Below are 16,884 nucleotides of genomic sequence, written 5' to 3'. Positions count from 1 at the left end.
TTAATAGGGCAGCAAGGACTTGAGCTATATACATCCTGGCAGGTCTGCTACAAACAAAGAACTGTTGTAGCGTTGCAAGGTGGTAGAAATGCTGCAACCTACTTTGAGGCATCCCCTTCAGAAGCCACTCAGAGTAAGGCCACGAGAACAGACATTTCATGTCCATGCACACACACATGCCAGAGATAGCTCAGCAGAGGAAATAGGAAGGGTCTTTGCATGATATATTCTAGCAAGGGTTTTATTACATACACCACGCCAAAGGGACCAGAGACAAAAGACCAAACCATGTGGTCTGCACGAATTAAGTGTGGAGTCAGTGACCAATGACCTGAGGGCAGAGGGGTGTGCAAAGGCCAGGGCAAAGGGCTGCAACCTGTAGGGGGGGTGAGGGATGAATAATTGGGGTGGGCAGTGTCAACTGGCCAGCGGGGGAGGCAATCTAATGTAGATTGGCTGTAGTGCTGCAGAGCATTATGGCTTAAGTATTCTCTATCAGCCTGTGTGGGGAAAACTCTATGATATAGTCTTCCTTGTGGGGGAGGAGTCAGAGAATTCCACAAAGGACCACATTATTGGCAAGTTTCATTTGTTCCAGCACAGTGCTACAGACAGTGCCCATTCATCAAAACCCCCTTTCCAACATTTCTTAAGGTAAAAAGACTTTGCAACACCTTGCAAAGCACAATAACCCAAGAAAGAGCAAATTGAAGCCGCCCAGAAAGCAAGTGCAGAACCTCTGGGCCTTCACATTCTCTTGTGATTGGGACCAACAGGGATGTGTTTTCAAGCGTGTTTGTAGCGGGCCGCATGCTGTTGCTTGGTTGGTGGAGCGGCGGAACACAAAATCAGCGTTGGCAGCTGGCATAGCAACAAGTGCCAGCAGTTACGATGGTGTAGGGGGATAAAGGGTCTGTCTGGTCTTCAAGAGGAACAAGACAGAAGAGTTGGAGAATTGTCCTGCAACTCCGGCATTGCAGCTTTGGAGCGATCATCTCCGAGATGATTGAGAGCTCCGGGAGACCCCGCCCTGAGCTTAATTTCGAGGACGTGAGCCCAGCGGCACGCGGGCCGGGCCATACGCTGAGGGAAGAGCCCAGAGCGGATGAGGCGAGAGTTGCTCAAGCGCCTGCCGCAGCCTCCGGCCCGGCCGGAGCAGCCCGGGGCATGCCCCGGGGCAGCCCGAGGCGAGCCGCTGGCCGCCTCACAAGCCACGGGCCGCCTCCTTCCGGGGCGCCCGCCGAGGCCACCCGCACGGCCCCGCCGTCACCTGCCCGGCGTCTCCTCCGCCCGCGCTGTGGCTTCTGTGACGCCCCCGGTAAATCCCCGCGCGTGCCACCGGCCGTTGTGGCGCCGCAGGTTCTGCTGGTGCCCTCAGCGGGCGCTCAGAGCTGCCCAACCCGCTCGGGGAGCAGCAGCACGTCCCACGCTGAGAGCACCGCGCCGTCTCGGCGGATCCAGGCCGCCGCCACTGCGCAGGGCTACCTCTTCTGCCTTTTGCCGAGTGCCTGTTCTGGTCCTTTTCGCTTCCCTGTCCTTCATCCTCGCCTTGTCCCTCATCCTCGTCCTGTCCTTTATCTCCATCCACACCCGGGGCCAACCAGCCCGCCGGGTGCTTCCAGCTGCTGATCGCCCTCAGCAGGTCCATGTCGTCGCACGCCCTGCAGAAGAGAGTCGGGTGGCTGTTCAGCAGTAGGCGACAGCAGTGGCCATCCAGTATTCCGTGTGGGCAGCCCTGTGCCGCCGCCACTGGTGCCTCCGAGCTCAGTGACAAGGTCCAGGGCAGGCTGCGCCGCGCGGCTGCCCGCCGCGACCTGGCAGGCTGCGGCGGTGGCGCTGGTATTTCAAGAGAGTCGGCATGGACCCGCGAGACCAGCGGAGGCGGTCAGTTCTGTGGACCACTAATGGGACACCTTGGCTGCTTCTGGCAGGCACTGCAGCAGCATTTTCTGAGCCAAGCTTCACTAGTCCTCAGCAAGCTTCTCTTCAGGAAAAGGCAAAACGAGAGTATCAGCATGGTGCGACCACTCCCACCCCCAGCAGCTTTAGATGCCACGTGGAAGCACTCGCCCTTAAGGCCGTGTGTAGGATCGAGTTCAAGCTAATGGCTTGAAAAGCGAGTTTTGTCCTGTCCGCTGGGAGAGTGAACTCTAGCGTTTTTCGTGGCTTGAAGCGGCCTGGTTGGCTCGAGCACTGTTGGAAGTGGATGCTGCCGGCCTGCTGCTTTGCCATCGACTCTCTGCAGGGCTGTTTCACAGCTGCTTAGACCTCGCCCATTCTCTTCTGCCCTGTGGCTCTTCCAGTGTGACTGGTAAATGCAGGTCTGCTCTTGGCTGCTCTTAGACCTTCGGTAGTCTTGTACTTTGCCTGCTGAACACTGCCAGAATGTGTTGTCTGTGGTGCACTCTCCTCACACAGACCCAGACTCACTGGGAAACTTGCCATTATATCAGCAGCAAGGTTGCTCTGCAGGAGAGGGGGTTTTAAGCAAAGGACCTAAGTGCTATGAATGGGAGCATTGGGAGAAAGAGAAGCAACTTGTCCAAGGGGACTTGATGGATTTCAACAATTGATGGATTCCAACCACACATGAAGAGAAAACATCTTGCCGTGTAGATGGTCAGGCAATTGAACAGCTTGCCCCAGGTGTTTATGCTGCTGCATATGGGGGGATTTTGAAGAGTAGTTGAAGGAGCACTAAACAGCATGGCCTTACCCTGTAGTCAAGGCTTCACTGCAGAGGCAGTGGGACTGGAGACATCCTGAGGTTCCTTCTAAGCTGAATTCTCCAAGTTTCCATGTACTTGGCTGTCCTTCCATTGTACATGTAGGAAAGGGAGAAAGAGTAGACTTGGGAGCAAGCAGGGAAAAAATTATGCTGAATTTGACATGTTTCCTATCAAATTTTAGATGTTTTAGGACTGCTCTTGCCATTACTACAAGCCATGAGGCTGATGTGGAGGAAGACAATCTGCGCTTCCAAGAGGAGTTGGAGAGGGTTGAAGTGGAGGTATGGAAAGGCTGTTCCTACAGAAATAAACCCACAGGTGCTTGATGCTTTCCTGTCCATCACAAAAAAAAGGCAAAAGAGTATCCTGTGAGCCAGAAGAAGAGAGACCTAAGGAAGTGGTGGTTACACTGAGGTTTGATCTTCCTCAGTCCCTACTGCCTTTCCACCCCACCCTGCTGAGGTACAGCTGCCTCTCTTCAGGGTTTCACTACTTCCTGATCAGGGGCGTGGTGCCGTCGTGTCCACTCGGATCCCGCTCGAGTGGCCTGGCCGGGCGACACGACGACGGCAGAAGGCACTCCCTTTGGGTTCCCCGAAGGGCTTGCCAGGAGTGCCTCCGGAGGAGCGACGGGATGGCGAAACCACTGAGGAACGAGGCTGACTCTCCTCAGGGGCAAACGTCAGGTTTTATTGATAGCTCCAGGAGCTCCAACTGCACCTAACTCCAGCCGACCGACGAGAGCCCCGAGAGGCACTCTGCAACGACTTATAAAGGGGGGAGTGGAAGGGGAGAACAGCCAATAGGGTCAAACCGGGGAGTGACTTTCGAGGAAACAGATAGGGATGACAACCTATTAGGGGAAGGTAGGGGAGGGGTCCCTGGTCCTGATCCAATCACTCGACGCCCCTGATGGAAGTTTCCAGGTGGTGGGAATGGGCTGCCGAGTGATGGACAGGGCACCAGGGAGGGGACACGGGAATGACTCAGCAGTTCTGCTGAGTCAAGGGCCAGTCTAAGGGAAGAGTGACAAGGAAGGAACCAAAGGGATATGGGACAAACCATCTTAAAAACACGGGTAATAACAATAGTAAAAGCAAACACAATACAACAGCGTGGGATTCGTCTCTCTGCTCTACAGTTGAGATCTTCCTGGTTTAAGAGTACATCCCAAGCACCCCGGCATGATTCTCCACTCCAGAGCACGTCTGATGGCGTAGTTCACCTGGAATGGCGCTCACCAGGATATAACTACTGCCATCCCTCCTGGTCCCACCATGCTGAGGCAGAGCTGCCATTCCTCAGGAATCCACTGCTTCCCGCTCAGCAGGAGCTGGGCACCTCTCTCAGTGCTGCATTTGAGGTCTCTGCCACTTCAGAAAACTCCCCGTGCTGCCATGCTGTGCTCCAGAGCAGGTCCACTGGAGCAGTTTTCCTCTGACACTTCCAAGACTCCTTCATTCTTTAGGAATAAAAGCATTTCAGTTCATGCAGTAGTAAATAAAATGAATACAAAAAGCATCATCACAGATACCCAAAAGGGTTGGAGTGGCACTGTCAATTCAACTGCACTGGGACATCTTGGCAACAATTTGGGACTGAGCAGAAGTCTCAGTCTAGGAGGAAGCTTCCTCACCCCAGCTGAGAACACATTATCCTCAAGAAACAGGGTTGCAGCCTTTGTGGCCAAGGTAAGCATTTTGAAATACCATTCTTGACTCCTGCTGAAGGGTAGCCATTTGCTAGGTTCTCCCTTTTAGCCTGAAGTTAGAATCCATTTATTGTTCTATGCCATATTGTCTAATAGGCCAAAGGAATGGCTAATCCTCAGAACAGTGCACAGCTGAACATTGTACGGCTGAACATTTTTGGTCACCAGGGTTGTAAAAATTTTAAACTCTTAAAACGTGTTCTTCCCTCTCTGAGTCATAAATACTGTTAGTGGTCTGTGTACCACAATTTGGAAGATGGGGCCTTAGGCAGAGAATGTCTCTGCTGCAAGTATTTCAAGAAGATTTTGGGACTCAAGGCCACTTGTTATATTTACAAACTGTCAAGCTTCCATCCTAACAGCTGTGCCAAAAGCTGCTGCAAATGAATGTGGGTGTCTTGACATGGAAAAGAATAGTGAACTCTGCTAGCTGCAACCAGTGTGAATTGGTGGATTTATGAAACCAGTTTCCCTACATAATGTGAGAAAGGGAATGTCAGCTCCCTACGCTCTCTCAACTTCTGTTCCTCTTCTGGTTTCATTTTCCAAATACCTTCTTGTCTTTTAGTGGTCTTTCTGTTGTGAGCTTTTTTCCTTACATGTAGGCCATGTTCTTGTGTCTCACTGAAGACCTTTGAACTTAAGGCTGTTTTTCTTTCTTCTTCAGACCCTTAATCAAAAATCTCTCTCTTCTCTGCAGCCAGATATGTGACAAGGTTTGTAGCCCATACTGTTTAACCTTGGGTGCTATTGCAAATGTTTTGGATATTTATGCTGCTAGGTTTTGATTCAAACTTACTGATGCCTTCACATTGGCCTAAACCTGGAGACACTTTGAAGTTGCTGGTTTTACTTTGAATGAATGATTTGAATGAAATGCTGTGGAAAGGCGCTGAACATTTTTTGCTTTTATAGAGCATCTATGTTTTCCCTTCTCCCCAGTTCAGATGTGAAAGCTTGTTCATTGCAGTCTGAATATAAACTCTATTAAATGTATGTCAAGCACAGTGCACTCATCTGTTGGGTTTTTTCTGCATAGCTGGCTTCTTTTGCACTCACAGTAAGAACCACATTCATTTTTTTCTGAGCAGCAGATTGACTGATCTGGATTCTTGAGCTTGACAAAACTGTCAGAAATGTTTCCTCTTACAGTAGCTTCATTATGTTGCATTATTCATGTTCTGTGTTTTAATGAAGTGTTCCCTTTATTCTTTCTCTTCCTTTCCCTTAATGTGTTGGAAATGTTTCCAGTGTTATTTTCATGCTTAGTGATATGTTCAAGACCTAGAAGTTGAGAAGAAACACCATTCCCAGGTCTTGCTAGGAAGTAGATATCTATGGAAGTCCACCTAACCAGTCCTTATCTCCTCAGACTCATGAAGGCAGGCATTAGAACTGTGGGACAACACTCTCCACACATACACCAAAGTACAGTTGGCAAAAAGTGCATTAAAATAATGTTCCACCTCCTCTCCAGGTGATCCACGTGAAAGTCACTTATATTAGCAAATGTATATGTTGTAAATCCCAAATGCCCTTTGGCGGCTAACAAATTTAATTAAACAGTTCATTGCATGATTTCTTCACATAATTGAGAACGAGACCTGCTAAGGAGCAACTGTAAACTCTAAGTAAAGGCAAATGATGTAAGAAGCAGCAGGAAACTCTGTGATGCCATGTAAGCTGGTGACATCTGGCTGCTTAGCAGTTTAAACAAGGACTATGCAGTATAAGCAAATCACTTGCGTATGTGTTTTGATTTAGCACTGATTTCTTTCTGTCTGATGCTGGTTTGATTTTAAACAAGTATGCATAATTATTTCAGAAAGTCTGTGTCTTTCAAGAAATTGAAACTATCTTGAACTTGAAAAAAAGGCTAATAATCAGTATGTGAGGGTCACAGAAAAACCATTTACCAACTGAAGCTTTCAAGGGACTTTTCTGGGAACAATTATGGTTCTCTCCCTCAGTGTCTGTTGAAAACCATGTCTAAGCCTATTCCAAACTCAAATTTATCAGTATCTGAAAAGACAGCTGGCACAAACTCTAAGCACGACAAAACATTTCATCAGGCCACAAAATGACTAATGTCATCATTAACTTTCTGCCTACTCTCTTATTTGTATAGTTGTTCACTGCTGGATGAAGGCTCCCATACCTCTCCATCAGAGTGTTTCTCACACATTTTCTGAACTCAAGCACAGCTCTGAGTAGGGCTGATATTTGCACTGCAGACTCAGAATAATTGCTGTGTTAAGCTCACTGTGGATGCACCAAACCCAAACACAGGTCTAACCCTACAAAGCATTTTAGCTCAAATTATTTCACTGCCATTACTGGAATCACTGATAGACTCTCCATTGAAGAAGAATTGTACAGATGTACAGCCTTAATGCAGTTGGATTCTGAACATTCAGCAATTTTCAGAATAAATAAGATTGGAAACAAAGATTAGTTCCGCCATCATTGCTGACATGAATAAACCTTTCTGTTTGATTGTCTGGCATTGTTCTGCCCAGTTTAGCCCAGGTGTATCCCAAATATCGTCTATCTGAGTAAGCAGTCCAGGACTGTGCTCTCAGGACCTGACATTTTGTGGCTATCCCAGAGCAGGTGGCCCAGAACTGCACTCTTGGGACACAAGAGCACTGCTCAACAATAGCAAAAACACCTCTACACTATCATCATTGTGTTCAGAACAAATGCAAAACACAGTCCCATACCAGTCACTGTGAAGAAAATTAACTCTACCACAGCCCAAACCAGCACAATAACACACTGGTGTTTTGGCTGTTGCTGAGCAGTACTTACCAGAAGTCAGGGAGTTTTCAATGTCTCATGTCTCAACCAGTGAGGGAATGCACAAAAAGCTGTGAGGAGACATAGCTAGGACAACTTACCCAAACCACGGAAACTGGGTCAAGTTAGACAGGAATGGGCATCAATCAGTGGGTGGTAAGCAACTGTATTGTGGCTCACTTGTTCCTTATGGGTTAATTTTTCCTTTTTTAGAAATTACAATTCTTACCTTTTTGTTTGTATCAATTATTAAAGTGTTATCTGAACCCACAAGTCTGGGGTTTTTTGTTACTTTTTCTAATTCTCTTCCCCATCCCACTGGGGTGGGGTGGGGTGGTGGTGTATATGCAGGGGGTAGTGATCATGCAGCTGTGTGGTACCTCAGTTTTGGTCTGAGGTTAAGCCACAGCATTTGGGAATTTAAATAAGTTCTCAATGCACTGTAGTCCTATTGTCAGCAGACATTTCTCCCTTTCTTATGGTTTATAATTTCCAAGTAGTTTACTAAAGAGAAAGAAGACAAAGGTCTTATTTTGCATTTTTCTCAACTGAAATGAACCAAATGTAACAAATCCAATTGCAACCTACCTGACTCCATAGTAACACAGAGTTCATTTCCATGATAGCTGTATATTGGTAGCCCAGAAAGTGTAAGCCAGTGAATTTGTGTGGTTCTGAATATACGAGTAAGCCACTTCTGAATCATAGTATCACAGAAGATTCTGAGTTGGAAAGGACCCACAAGGATGGATCATCAAGTCCAACTCTTAAGTGAATGGCCCATAAAAGGATTGAACCCATAACCTTGGTGGTGTTAGCACCAATCTCATACAGTAACTCTTTTACTGTAGTGAAAAGAAAATAAAATGTCTTGTTCATCACTTAGAGGAAGCCAAAAGAAATCCCTTTTACATTCTGAATGGAAAGCTAGCTGTTAATCCTACCATGTGCATGGGATATGGTGTGTCAGGCTGGACTGGGAGCAAGTAAAACTGTCCCCACTTGACTCAGCAGCTATCCAATGACTCTGGACGGCTCCAGAGGTGGCACACCAGAAGCACTCCCACAGCTGTGGCTCTGCCCTTACAGCAAAAGCTGCTGAAGTCACTGTCTGCAGGATGTGTTCTAACTACCCCATCCCTTCAAAGCCTCTTGAGTCAGCATTACTGAGACATGCAATCTTCCCAGGCAGCTTTTTTAAGCTGTACGACTCCTTCTATAAATACAGCAGTTGCAAAGCAGGTGTACTAAACCAGATTCTTAGCAGCATATTGTTATCATTACTTTTTACTGACACTTCCTTTACTGACTCTTTACTCTTTACTGACACTTCCTTCCTGGTAGACAAAAAACACCAGGTGTCTAATAGGGGAATTAGCAATACAGGCAAGGGGGAATTTCAGACTGCCATTTTATACTTCAGCTGTACAAAGATTGAGAGCTAAATTATCCAGCTACAGTGAATCATGTTGAAGGAAAGGTGTACCTATAACAGACTAATCCAAATACCAGTGCTTATGCAACACTTAAGTCACACTTAAGCCCTATTTGGAAATTTTCCTGTCGTACATAAGTCTTGTAATGAAACAAGAATTCAGGAAAAGGAATGAAACATTTCACGCAGACAGGAAAAGAAATAGCTGCTATTAGATGATACTGAGAAAACTACAGATAAGCATAGAGAACACTGAACAGGAAAAGCAACAGAATAGGAAATATCAAAATTTAAAAAAAACCCCAAACCTAAATCCAAAAAGGAACTATAAAAATGAAATTTAAAGTAGAAATGGATCAAAACTAAAAACATACATTTTGATATCTTCAACAGCACCCTGAGCCAACACAATTAAAGAAGTAGTATTGATAAAACAGCTGACAGTTGCTTTAGTGACAGAGACTAGCTATTTCTTTTGCATCTTTCTTGCCTAGTAAGGAATGAACAGTTCCTGTTGTACCCATGTGACTCTATGACCCCATCAGCATCCCCTTATCTTCAAAAGCATGAAACCAAATTTTAGCACATTCAGCTACCAAAGTCACCAACTGAAACTGACATTGCAATCACAGGGGTTTTTATTGATAACATTCAGAAATATTTGACATAGAATTAGGCTCTCCTGGTCTTAGTTGGGAAGTAACCTGTAAAAACAAAACTTTGTGGCTGAGCATGTGTCCACTTGAAAAGTTGAGATTAAATACTTCCTCCTGAAGAGCATAGAGATGACTCATGTTTATCCCATGTTGCCATCTTGTAAATAAAAACTTGCTTTTCTTCTAAGATGGCTGGAAGAAAACAAATATATCCAGTTAAAAAATGCACTTTGCTCTCCATTTTTCCATTAAATGGTCAGACTGACTACAGAGACACTCTCAAAATGGTTACTAAAAGTTATTGCCTAATACTCATAGAAATTTAGGTTCTGCAACCTGAATCTACTTAGCTGTGGTTTCAGCAAAACAGTATTTTTCCATCTTTTTTAAATTATTGTTATTCTTATTTTGGCTCTTCTTTCTAGACATCAGGTCTGAAAAAACAGAACACTGCTAATACACTCAGAATCAACTAAAGAAAGTATCTGTACAACAGTCACCTCAGTACAAAAGAATACTGCCAGAAGCACATTTGATAAAGCTGTGAAGATTAATTCTGGAAAGGAAAATAAAAATTGTAATATATGTACAATTCTTAGTGATGAAGGAAAGGAAAATATTTCAAAGGGCTGAATCACCTCCCTAAAAAGTGGTACTATATTCCTGTCCAGTTGCAATAAATATTTTTACTGCTCATCATAGTGAAATGCATTCCTCTGTTTGAATTCGGTTTTGTTTGCCATCTGTTTTTCAGAAATTCATATGCAAAAAGTAGTTTATAAAGACAGGAAGAAGTGTTCTGGCAAGGTGTTCCATTAGCCAAATACCCTAGGGTATACTGTACTATGGCATCACCCCCAAATTATATGGTATCTGAAGTACCCAGTGGCATCAGTGTAGCAGTACAATATCAATAATTATTCCAAACTTACCAAATATTTTGCTTTCTGTAGTACATTTTCATACAGGCCGTTCACATGCATGTTTGTGTCAGTGCCAACTTAGCCCCATTTACCAGAAGGTAACTTTCTGAGTCTGTCATGGGTGTTAGGGAAACTTCCCGGTGTGACCATTCACAAAACTCTGACAGTCACATACCCCAAAGGTGTCACAGGACCAAAGGCTTCCACTGCTGGAAGCGCAGCCCCTGCACGGCGGGCGGCTGCAGTGAGGTGAGGGTGCCTCGCTTGACACGTCTCCCCACACACCGACTCTCACACGGTCAGACCAGGTTTCCTTACCGGTTCGACCCCGGTTTCCCATAGCAGAGTCTCAGACATCTCGTTCCATAAAGCAATTTATTCCTGGGCAGTAACACAGAAACATCTCGAGCTGGTGCCCCTAAGAAGCCTCTGGGCTTCTACAGCCTCACAGTCGCCCCCGAGACAGTCTCGCTCTTCTGCCCGAGTTTTCGGCTCTCGTCCCACTCTCCATGTTCAACGACTTCGCTGGCGTCACCGGTCTTAATCTCCTTTGTTACCCAAAAAGTCGGCAATTCCCGGCTCCTGCTGTGTCTCCCAGAGTCTGTTCACCTGGCTAGCGTCACCTGTCTTCGCGCCCTTGGATATCCCGAAGGTTTGCAGTTCACGGCCTCTTGTCTCGGGCTCCCACCCAAAGCTAAACCTGCATCTCAATCGGCAGCTTGCGATCCCAGCTACCTGGACCCGACGTATTCCTCAGCATCTGGTCAGGCACGTAAGTAGATGATGTCTGAAGCTCCGCTCCATCCCCCTTCCTCTTGTGTTAATCCTTGCTGTCTGTTCTCGTCACACATTCACCCAAGCCTGTTAGCGGCACCCACGCCGCACTAACTGCCCCGGGACATTAATTCCATCCGAGAACTATTCCGTCCCTAACTCCCCGCCTCCCGCGGCCGCGCCTGCGCGGGCCCGCCCGCGCCTGCGCAGAGCTCGCCGTGCGCGGGGCGGTGGAACGGGGCTGCCGGGGGTGGGGGGTCTGCCCTGGGGCTCCCGCCGCGGGAGCCGCATCGAGTCGAGCTCGCTGCCGGGAGGTCCCCTCCCCCGTCCCCGTTTGAGGCACGATACAGCCCGTTGGTGCTCCCCGTTGGTGCTCCCCGCCGTCGCTCTCCTTAGACGGGACTGTGCCTGCGTCCCTGCTGCGGGATGAAGAGGCTCTTCGGGTTCGGGAGGAAGAGGAAGGGGCAGCCGCCACCCGGCAGCGCCTCCCTTCCCTGCCCCGCCGGTGCCTACGAGCTTCGGCAGAAGGACCTGGGCAAGCTGCACCGCGCGGCCGCCAGCGGCGACCTGGCCCAGGTGCGGCAGGGACTGAGGAAATACAGCATCGACGGGCGGGACAAGGCGGAGCGGTAAGGGCGGGAGCCGCGGGGCGGTCTCGGGAGCCCCAGGTGCAGCTGTAGCAGCCCCCGGGAGCTCCCCGGCGCAGGAGCGGAGCGGCAGCGTCGCTGTGAGGAGTGGGAGTGCGAGTGCGGGCGCCGCAGCCCAGCGCAGCCCTTGGCTGGCTGTGGGAAGCAGGCTTGGGCTGCCGAAAACCCTTTGAATTCGGCCAACTGTCGCCTTGCCGTTTTTGACTCGGCCTCCTCAGTGCCCTCATTCCCGGACTCCTGTGTCCTTGCGCAGGGGTGGAAGCGAGCTCTTAGCCTGGCAAAGGGGAGTTGCAAGAGGAGCCTTGTAGCCATTCTCTAGCCAGGGTTTGAAGTCTGAGTGTAATCGCGCCCGTCTCTACGCACCTCTGAGGGCTCAGCGTGCAGGTTCAGTAGTTGAGCCCGAAGGATGCACTGCCTCAGATGGGAGCAACTTAAAGGTGGGCACTGCAGTTAGGAAGGATTTATAACGCAAAATAAACATGTTGTTTATTGATAATGCACGCGTAGTTGCCTTTTGTGAGTGTGATGTGGCAGCCTAAGCCACAGTGTGGGTTTAGGTTGCAGTTAATTTTTTCTCTGAGGCTTCGGTATAGCTGAACAGTACCTTGGACTGGAATAGCTGGTTAGTGACTTGCAGGAGAAGCTGTTGCTTTCTGGCAGGTGTTGTGTGGGGGTTTGAGTCAAGCACAGCAAGTACTTAACAGTCCTACCTTAAGGAGAAGCCCTGGGCTACAGCATAGTTCCTAGAGATCTATCATAAGCAAAAGGGAATCACCTTTTTTGAAAAGGCTCAGAGTCAAATCCTTTGTGATGTTCTGAAGAGGAGGCTGGTTTTAGCAGAGTAGCTCAGCCATCTAGACTGGCTGTCCAGAAGGCTGGACTTCTGGCAGCAATAAAGCTCATCTAGTTTTATTGCCCTAAAAACACCTACTGGATTTGTAGGATAAAACATATGTAAGGACTTCCTCAGTGATTGTGTCTTTGTGTTCAAGTAGACTGGTTAATTGACATCAGACCTAAGATGTTGTGGTTTGAAGGACTGCTTTTCCTTCTGGCAGGGCTTTAAATTGAAGAAAAAAGTTCAGTTTTTCTGTGCTGGTAATGTATTGTGGAAACACAGTATTGCCTCCTTGGAGTGGACTTAATCTGTAGTAGGCTTTTTATGACTATGATAGTTAAACATTACAGGAAAGTAAAAAACTACTTTCCTGTAGTCAGGATCAGAGTGTTCTGCTCTCTGGTTTGCTACATGTTGTTAGAGGCACTTTGGTGCAAATGTGTTGGTTTTGCTTCATTAGTGAAAACGCTGGAGAAAAAGGAAAAATTCTCAAAGTGAGGGGAAGCTCTAATATTCTTGCAATTCAACCCATCTCTAACATCTCCAATACACTTCTGGCCCGTGAACAATCAAAGAAAAATTTAGAAGTTGACTTGCCATAGTCCTCAGATTCCCTAGCTTTTGGTCTCTCTTGCCACATGTGTAGTCCCACACTACAGAGAACAATACCCAACACCTGGGCATAGGAATCTCTGCAGATTCTGTTCTACAGTGAAGGAAATGTCCCCTTACTAAGCAGATGCTGTGGAGGGTTTTTGCTAGGAAGTCCCAAGCATTTGGTGTGCAGCTACTGGTAATGGAGTGGGTTCTTAAGCTTGAGATTTGCAAAGTGAAACTTGTGGTCATATCTGTTTATCAAAAAAAACCCTGAAATTATCTCTGTCTGTGCTAATTCAATTTATTTAATTTTTAGGACAGCTCTGCATCTTGCTTGTGCAAACGGCCATGTGGATGTAGTTACATTTCTAGTAGAAAACAAGTGTAAGCTAAATCTTTTTGACAGTGATAACAGATCACCACTGATGAAGGTACGTGGACTATGGTATGTTCTTGCAAGTGAGACTTACTGATTTTGAACTAAATTATGTATTTTTCAGTATTCTTTATGTAGACCTTTGTAAAATCATGCATATTGTGATTGTTGTGGAATGGACATATGTTAGCCTATCTTTGAAGGTACTCTTAATTCCCTCTATTCTTCCTCTATTGGGAAGATGGAGGAATTGCAACAAAGCGAAACTGTAAATGCTGGAAGTTTTTTGTGTTTTGTTTCCAGGCAGTACAGTGCCAGCAAGAAAAATGTGCGGCTATTCTGCTAGAACATGGTGCTGACCCAAATCTGGCAGACGCTGATGGCAACACTGCCCTTCACCTGGCTGTCCTGTCTGGTTATACTACTGTAGCAGGGCTGTTACTCCAGCATGATGCCAATATTGATGCCCAAAATAAGGTAAATTTTTATATTTTTTAATAAAGTGCTTTGCAAAAATTGCATTCATATTTTTCTTAAAGATTTTTTGTTTGTTTGTTTGTTTTAACTTTGATTTTTAACTTTATATGCCCTTTCAGGAGGGATGTACCCCTCTTTTTCTTGCTGTCTCCGAACATCATGAAGAAATAATGGAGTTTCTCCTTAAAAAAGGAGCTAACGTGCATGCTCGAGATCAATGTGAAAGGTGAGGGGCTGTCAAAATTTATATGAGTCTTTTCAATATTCTTAAGTTTGGCTTGAGAGAGGCATGGGAATGAGGTTTGAAAAAATACAAATAAGGAGCCACACGGAAGCAGTTACTTCTGTGTGACTTGTGAAAGATAGTCATACCTCAGTGGCTTGCTGTCATATCTCATTCAATGCTTTCCACATTGAGGATTGCAAAATGTTATTGTCTGTGATGGCCTTTTTCTGGCAGGAAACCTGCCACTAGCTCAGTGGCATTCCCTCAAATTGAAAAGCCATCTCCTGCTTAGTAGCAGAATTTCTAAGTGTTGTTTGTATGGAAGCTTTGTTTTAAGATTAAACATTTAATTGTTTTGAGACCCTCTCCCATTTTATTGTTATCTTAATGAAAAATGCTTTTTCTTTTGTTCGTTTTAAAGTAATGGAGAGTATACTTTTTTGAGGGCAAACAGAAACAAAAATATTTATGGTGACTGTAAAGCAATCCATTTCATATCATATTTCTTGGATCCTCCAGAACCCCACTTATGACTGCTGCTTCTGGTGGAGAGCTTAATGTGATAAAGGTTCTTCTTCGGTATGGTGCTGATGTTTCCCATAAAGACACTAACGGATGGACAGCTGAGGATTATGCTGTTATTCATGGATATTCTAGGTAAATTTAAAACTGTATAATTTGAGTAAGTTGACAGTTACCAATATGGTTTTTGACGATTTTTGATAACAGCACCAAGGTTTAATAGTGTGCTGAGACTTGTGTTGAGGATGTGCTCAGTTATGTCTTCATAGAATCATTTAAATTGGAAAAGGCCTCTAAGAATCAACCTAACACTGCCAAGCCCACCACTAAACCATGTCCCTAAGTGCCAAGCTACAACATCTTTCAAATACCTCCAGGGCTGGTGACTCAACAGCTTCACTGGTCAGGCTTTTCTAACGCCTGACAGCCCTTTCACTGAAGTAATTTTTCCTAATAACCAATTTACTCTTCCCTGGCACAACTTGTGGTCATTTCCTTCTGTCTTCTGGTATGTATCGTTCCAGTGTCTAGTGTTAACTTGGAAGTTGAGGAAAATTTTTAGCCAGAGTTCTCTGTTAGATTTCAAGTTTTACTGCTAAGCTCACATTTCCTCAATATAAACTCTAAAATATGTCTTTACATATATCCTACAGTTATCCACAGGTGAAACTTGACTGGTACCAAGCAGGAGTTAATACCTTTGTAGGTTTGAATATGACTGTAGAGTGAACATGACTGTAGTGAATATTGAAGTGTGTAATAGTCATGCAGTAAGTGCATATGAGTATATAAATCTATATGGCTATGGATAGGATAAAGATAGGATAAGAATAGGTTGGATAAGAAGTGGCTGTTAACTCTTCTATTAAATGGTATGTTCAGGTATGGGATTATTTTTTACCTAATGCATTTCCTCTCTTTTTCTGTACAGTCTTAGCAAACAACTGGCAGAATATGCAGACTGGGAAAACACAGGAGAAGCTTCTACAGGTGGTGGTGTACGAGGCATCACAGCACTTGGCACTCCACACAGGGCAGCAGCTGCTGGCTTTACTTTGGGTGCACCTGCTGTGGACAGAGGAGGTAAGACCCTTCACCATGGAGTAGCTCACGAGGAGAATCAGTGTGGCTTTTTCTTAGTGGGTTTGTGTTGTTAGCACTTACAGTGTTCACCATTGGCTTTAGTGGAGGCATCAGATGGAGTAGCACAAGCTTTGTGAATGTGGTTATTTGATGATAGTTGGAAGTGCTGCTTGTCAGGCTGTGAAAGCATTTGATTTGCATTCTGTGTTCACTTCTTAGGGTTGTTACTTTCTGTCTGTCAGACTGTCCACTTATTTGGGTTTTCCTTGGGAGAGAGAGGAGGATAGGGAAGGAACTAGGCAAAAGTGTTTACTTTTCAAGTGTGTACTTCTGCCTAGAGATGGCAACTCAGATTGTGAAAATCCAATTACAAAAGCAGTGGGTTCCACCTGAGTAGTTGTTCCTCTTTCTGTACTTGGGAAGCAGCAGAGAAATTAACAGAAAGGTATGTGTCATGTTGATTTTCATGGAGTTTGTGTCTTCATTTTGTTGTTAATAGTTCCATCTGCACAGAGGTCCTTTTTGCACATCCTGTTTCTCAAAATCAGTTATAACTGTTTCCATGTAGGTGCTGTAGAGACATACTTAGCAAATATTATAATGAACAGTCACTTTGTTGGCAATAACATTGCAGTGTCTGTGAATGCTGTATTGGCTAGAGTGTAGTTTGATTTACAATAAAAATAATGCTTTTCTTCCACTTTAATGAATTTTTTTTAGAAAATAATTATTACCTTGTGATCCAGAAAAAAAATTAAATTGCCTTGTGACCAAAAAATTAACTCCTTCAGTGAGTTTTAAAAATTCGGTCTATAGTTGTGAGCTCAGAGTCCTAGAGGAATCTTAGAAAATTAATACCTTAGTATAAATAGTGTGTTTTATACTTTACATTTCAAGTCCTACAAGTGGTAGATTTTATTCTTTCTGAATTTTTAAGGGTGTTACTTTGTAACTATGTGGCAAATGGGCAGAAGACACTGCTCAAACACAATTCATTATTCCTTTAAATACAATTCTTTATTCCATTTTTAAATATGTCAAGAAAAATGAGCAAAATATGGGATGTTTTTCCTCACTGACTTTTCCTAGAT

General features: G+C 45.4%; 1 protein-coding gene and 1 long non-coding RNA gene across 10 annotated transcripts in view; one reads left to right on the top strand and one right to left on the bottom strand.

The window, feature by feature from the left end:
- Window positions 1-9,294: 9,294 nt before the first annotated feature.
- Window positions 9,295-11,087, bottom strand: LOC128807645 (uncharacterized). The gene is made up of 2 exons (XR_008437223.1): window positions 10,263-11,087; window positions 9,295-9,522 (listed from the first exon to the last, which is right to left on the bottom strand). It is a non-coding gene; the product is annotated as an uncharacterized LOC128807645 (long non-coding RNA).
- Window positions 11,088-11,409: 322 nt separating this feature from the next.
- ANKRD26 (ankyrin repeat domain containing 26) overlaps window positions 11,410-16,884 on the top strand; it is a 49,532-nt gene continuing 44,057 nt past the window's right edge. For all 9 annotated transcript variants that reach the window (XR_008437220.1, XR_008437219.1, XR_008437221.1 and 6 more), the window contains exons 1-6: window positions 11,410-11,656; window positions 13,426-13,540; window positions 13,789-13,962; window positions 14,082-14,188; window positions 14,708-14,845; window positions 15,642-15,793. Coding sequence is in view for 6 of the 9 variants with exons in the window: in XM_053978153.1 (XP_053834128.1) it covers window positions 11,454-11,656; window positions 13,426-13,540; window positions 13,789-13,962; window positions 14,082-14,188; window positions 14,708-14,845; window positions 15,642-15,793 (889 nt within the window). In the remaining 3 variants the exon portion in view is untranslated. The remainder of the gene's footprint in view (window positions 11,657-13,425; window positions 13,541-13,788; window positions 13,963-14,081; window positions 14,189-14,707; window positions 14,846-15,641; window positions 15,794-16,884) is intronic.

This window comes from Vidua macroura, chromosome 5 (genome assembly GCF_024509145.1).
Source record: "Vidua macroura isolate BioBank_ID:100142 chromosome 5, ASM2450914v1, whole genome shotgun sequence".
Lineage (NCBI taxonomy): Eukaryota > Metazoa > Chordata > Aves > Passeriformes > Viduidae > Vidua > Vidua macroura.
Note: the sequence above shows the minus strand (reverse complement) of the source record. Positions and strands in the feature narration are given on the sequence as shown.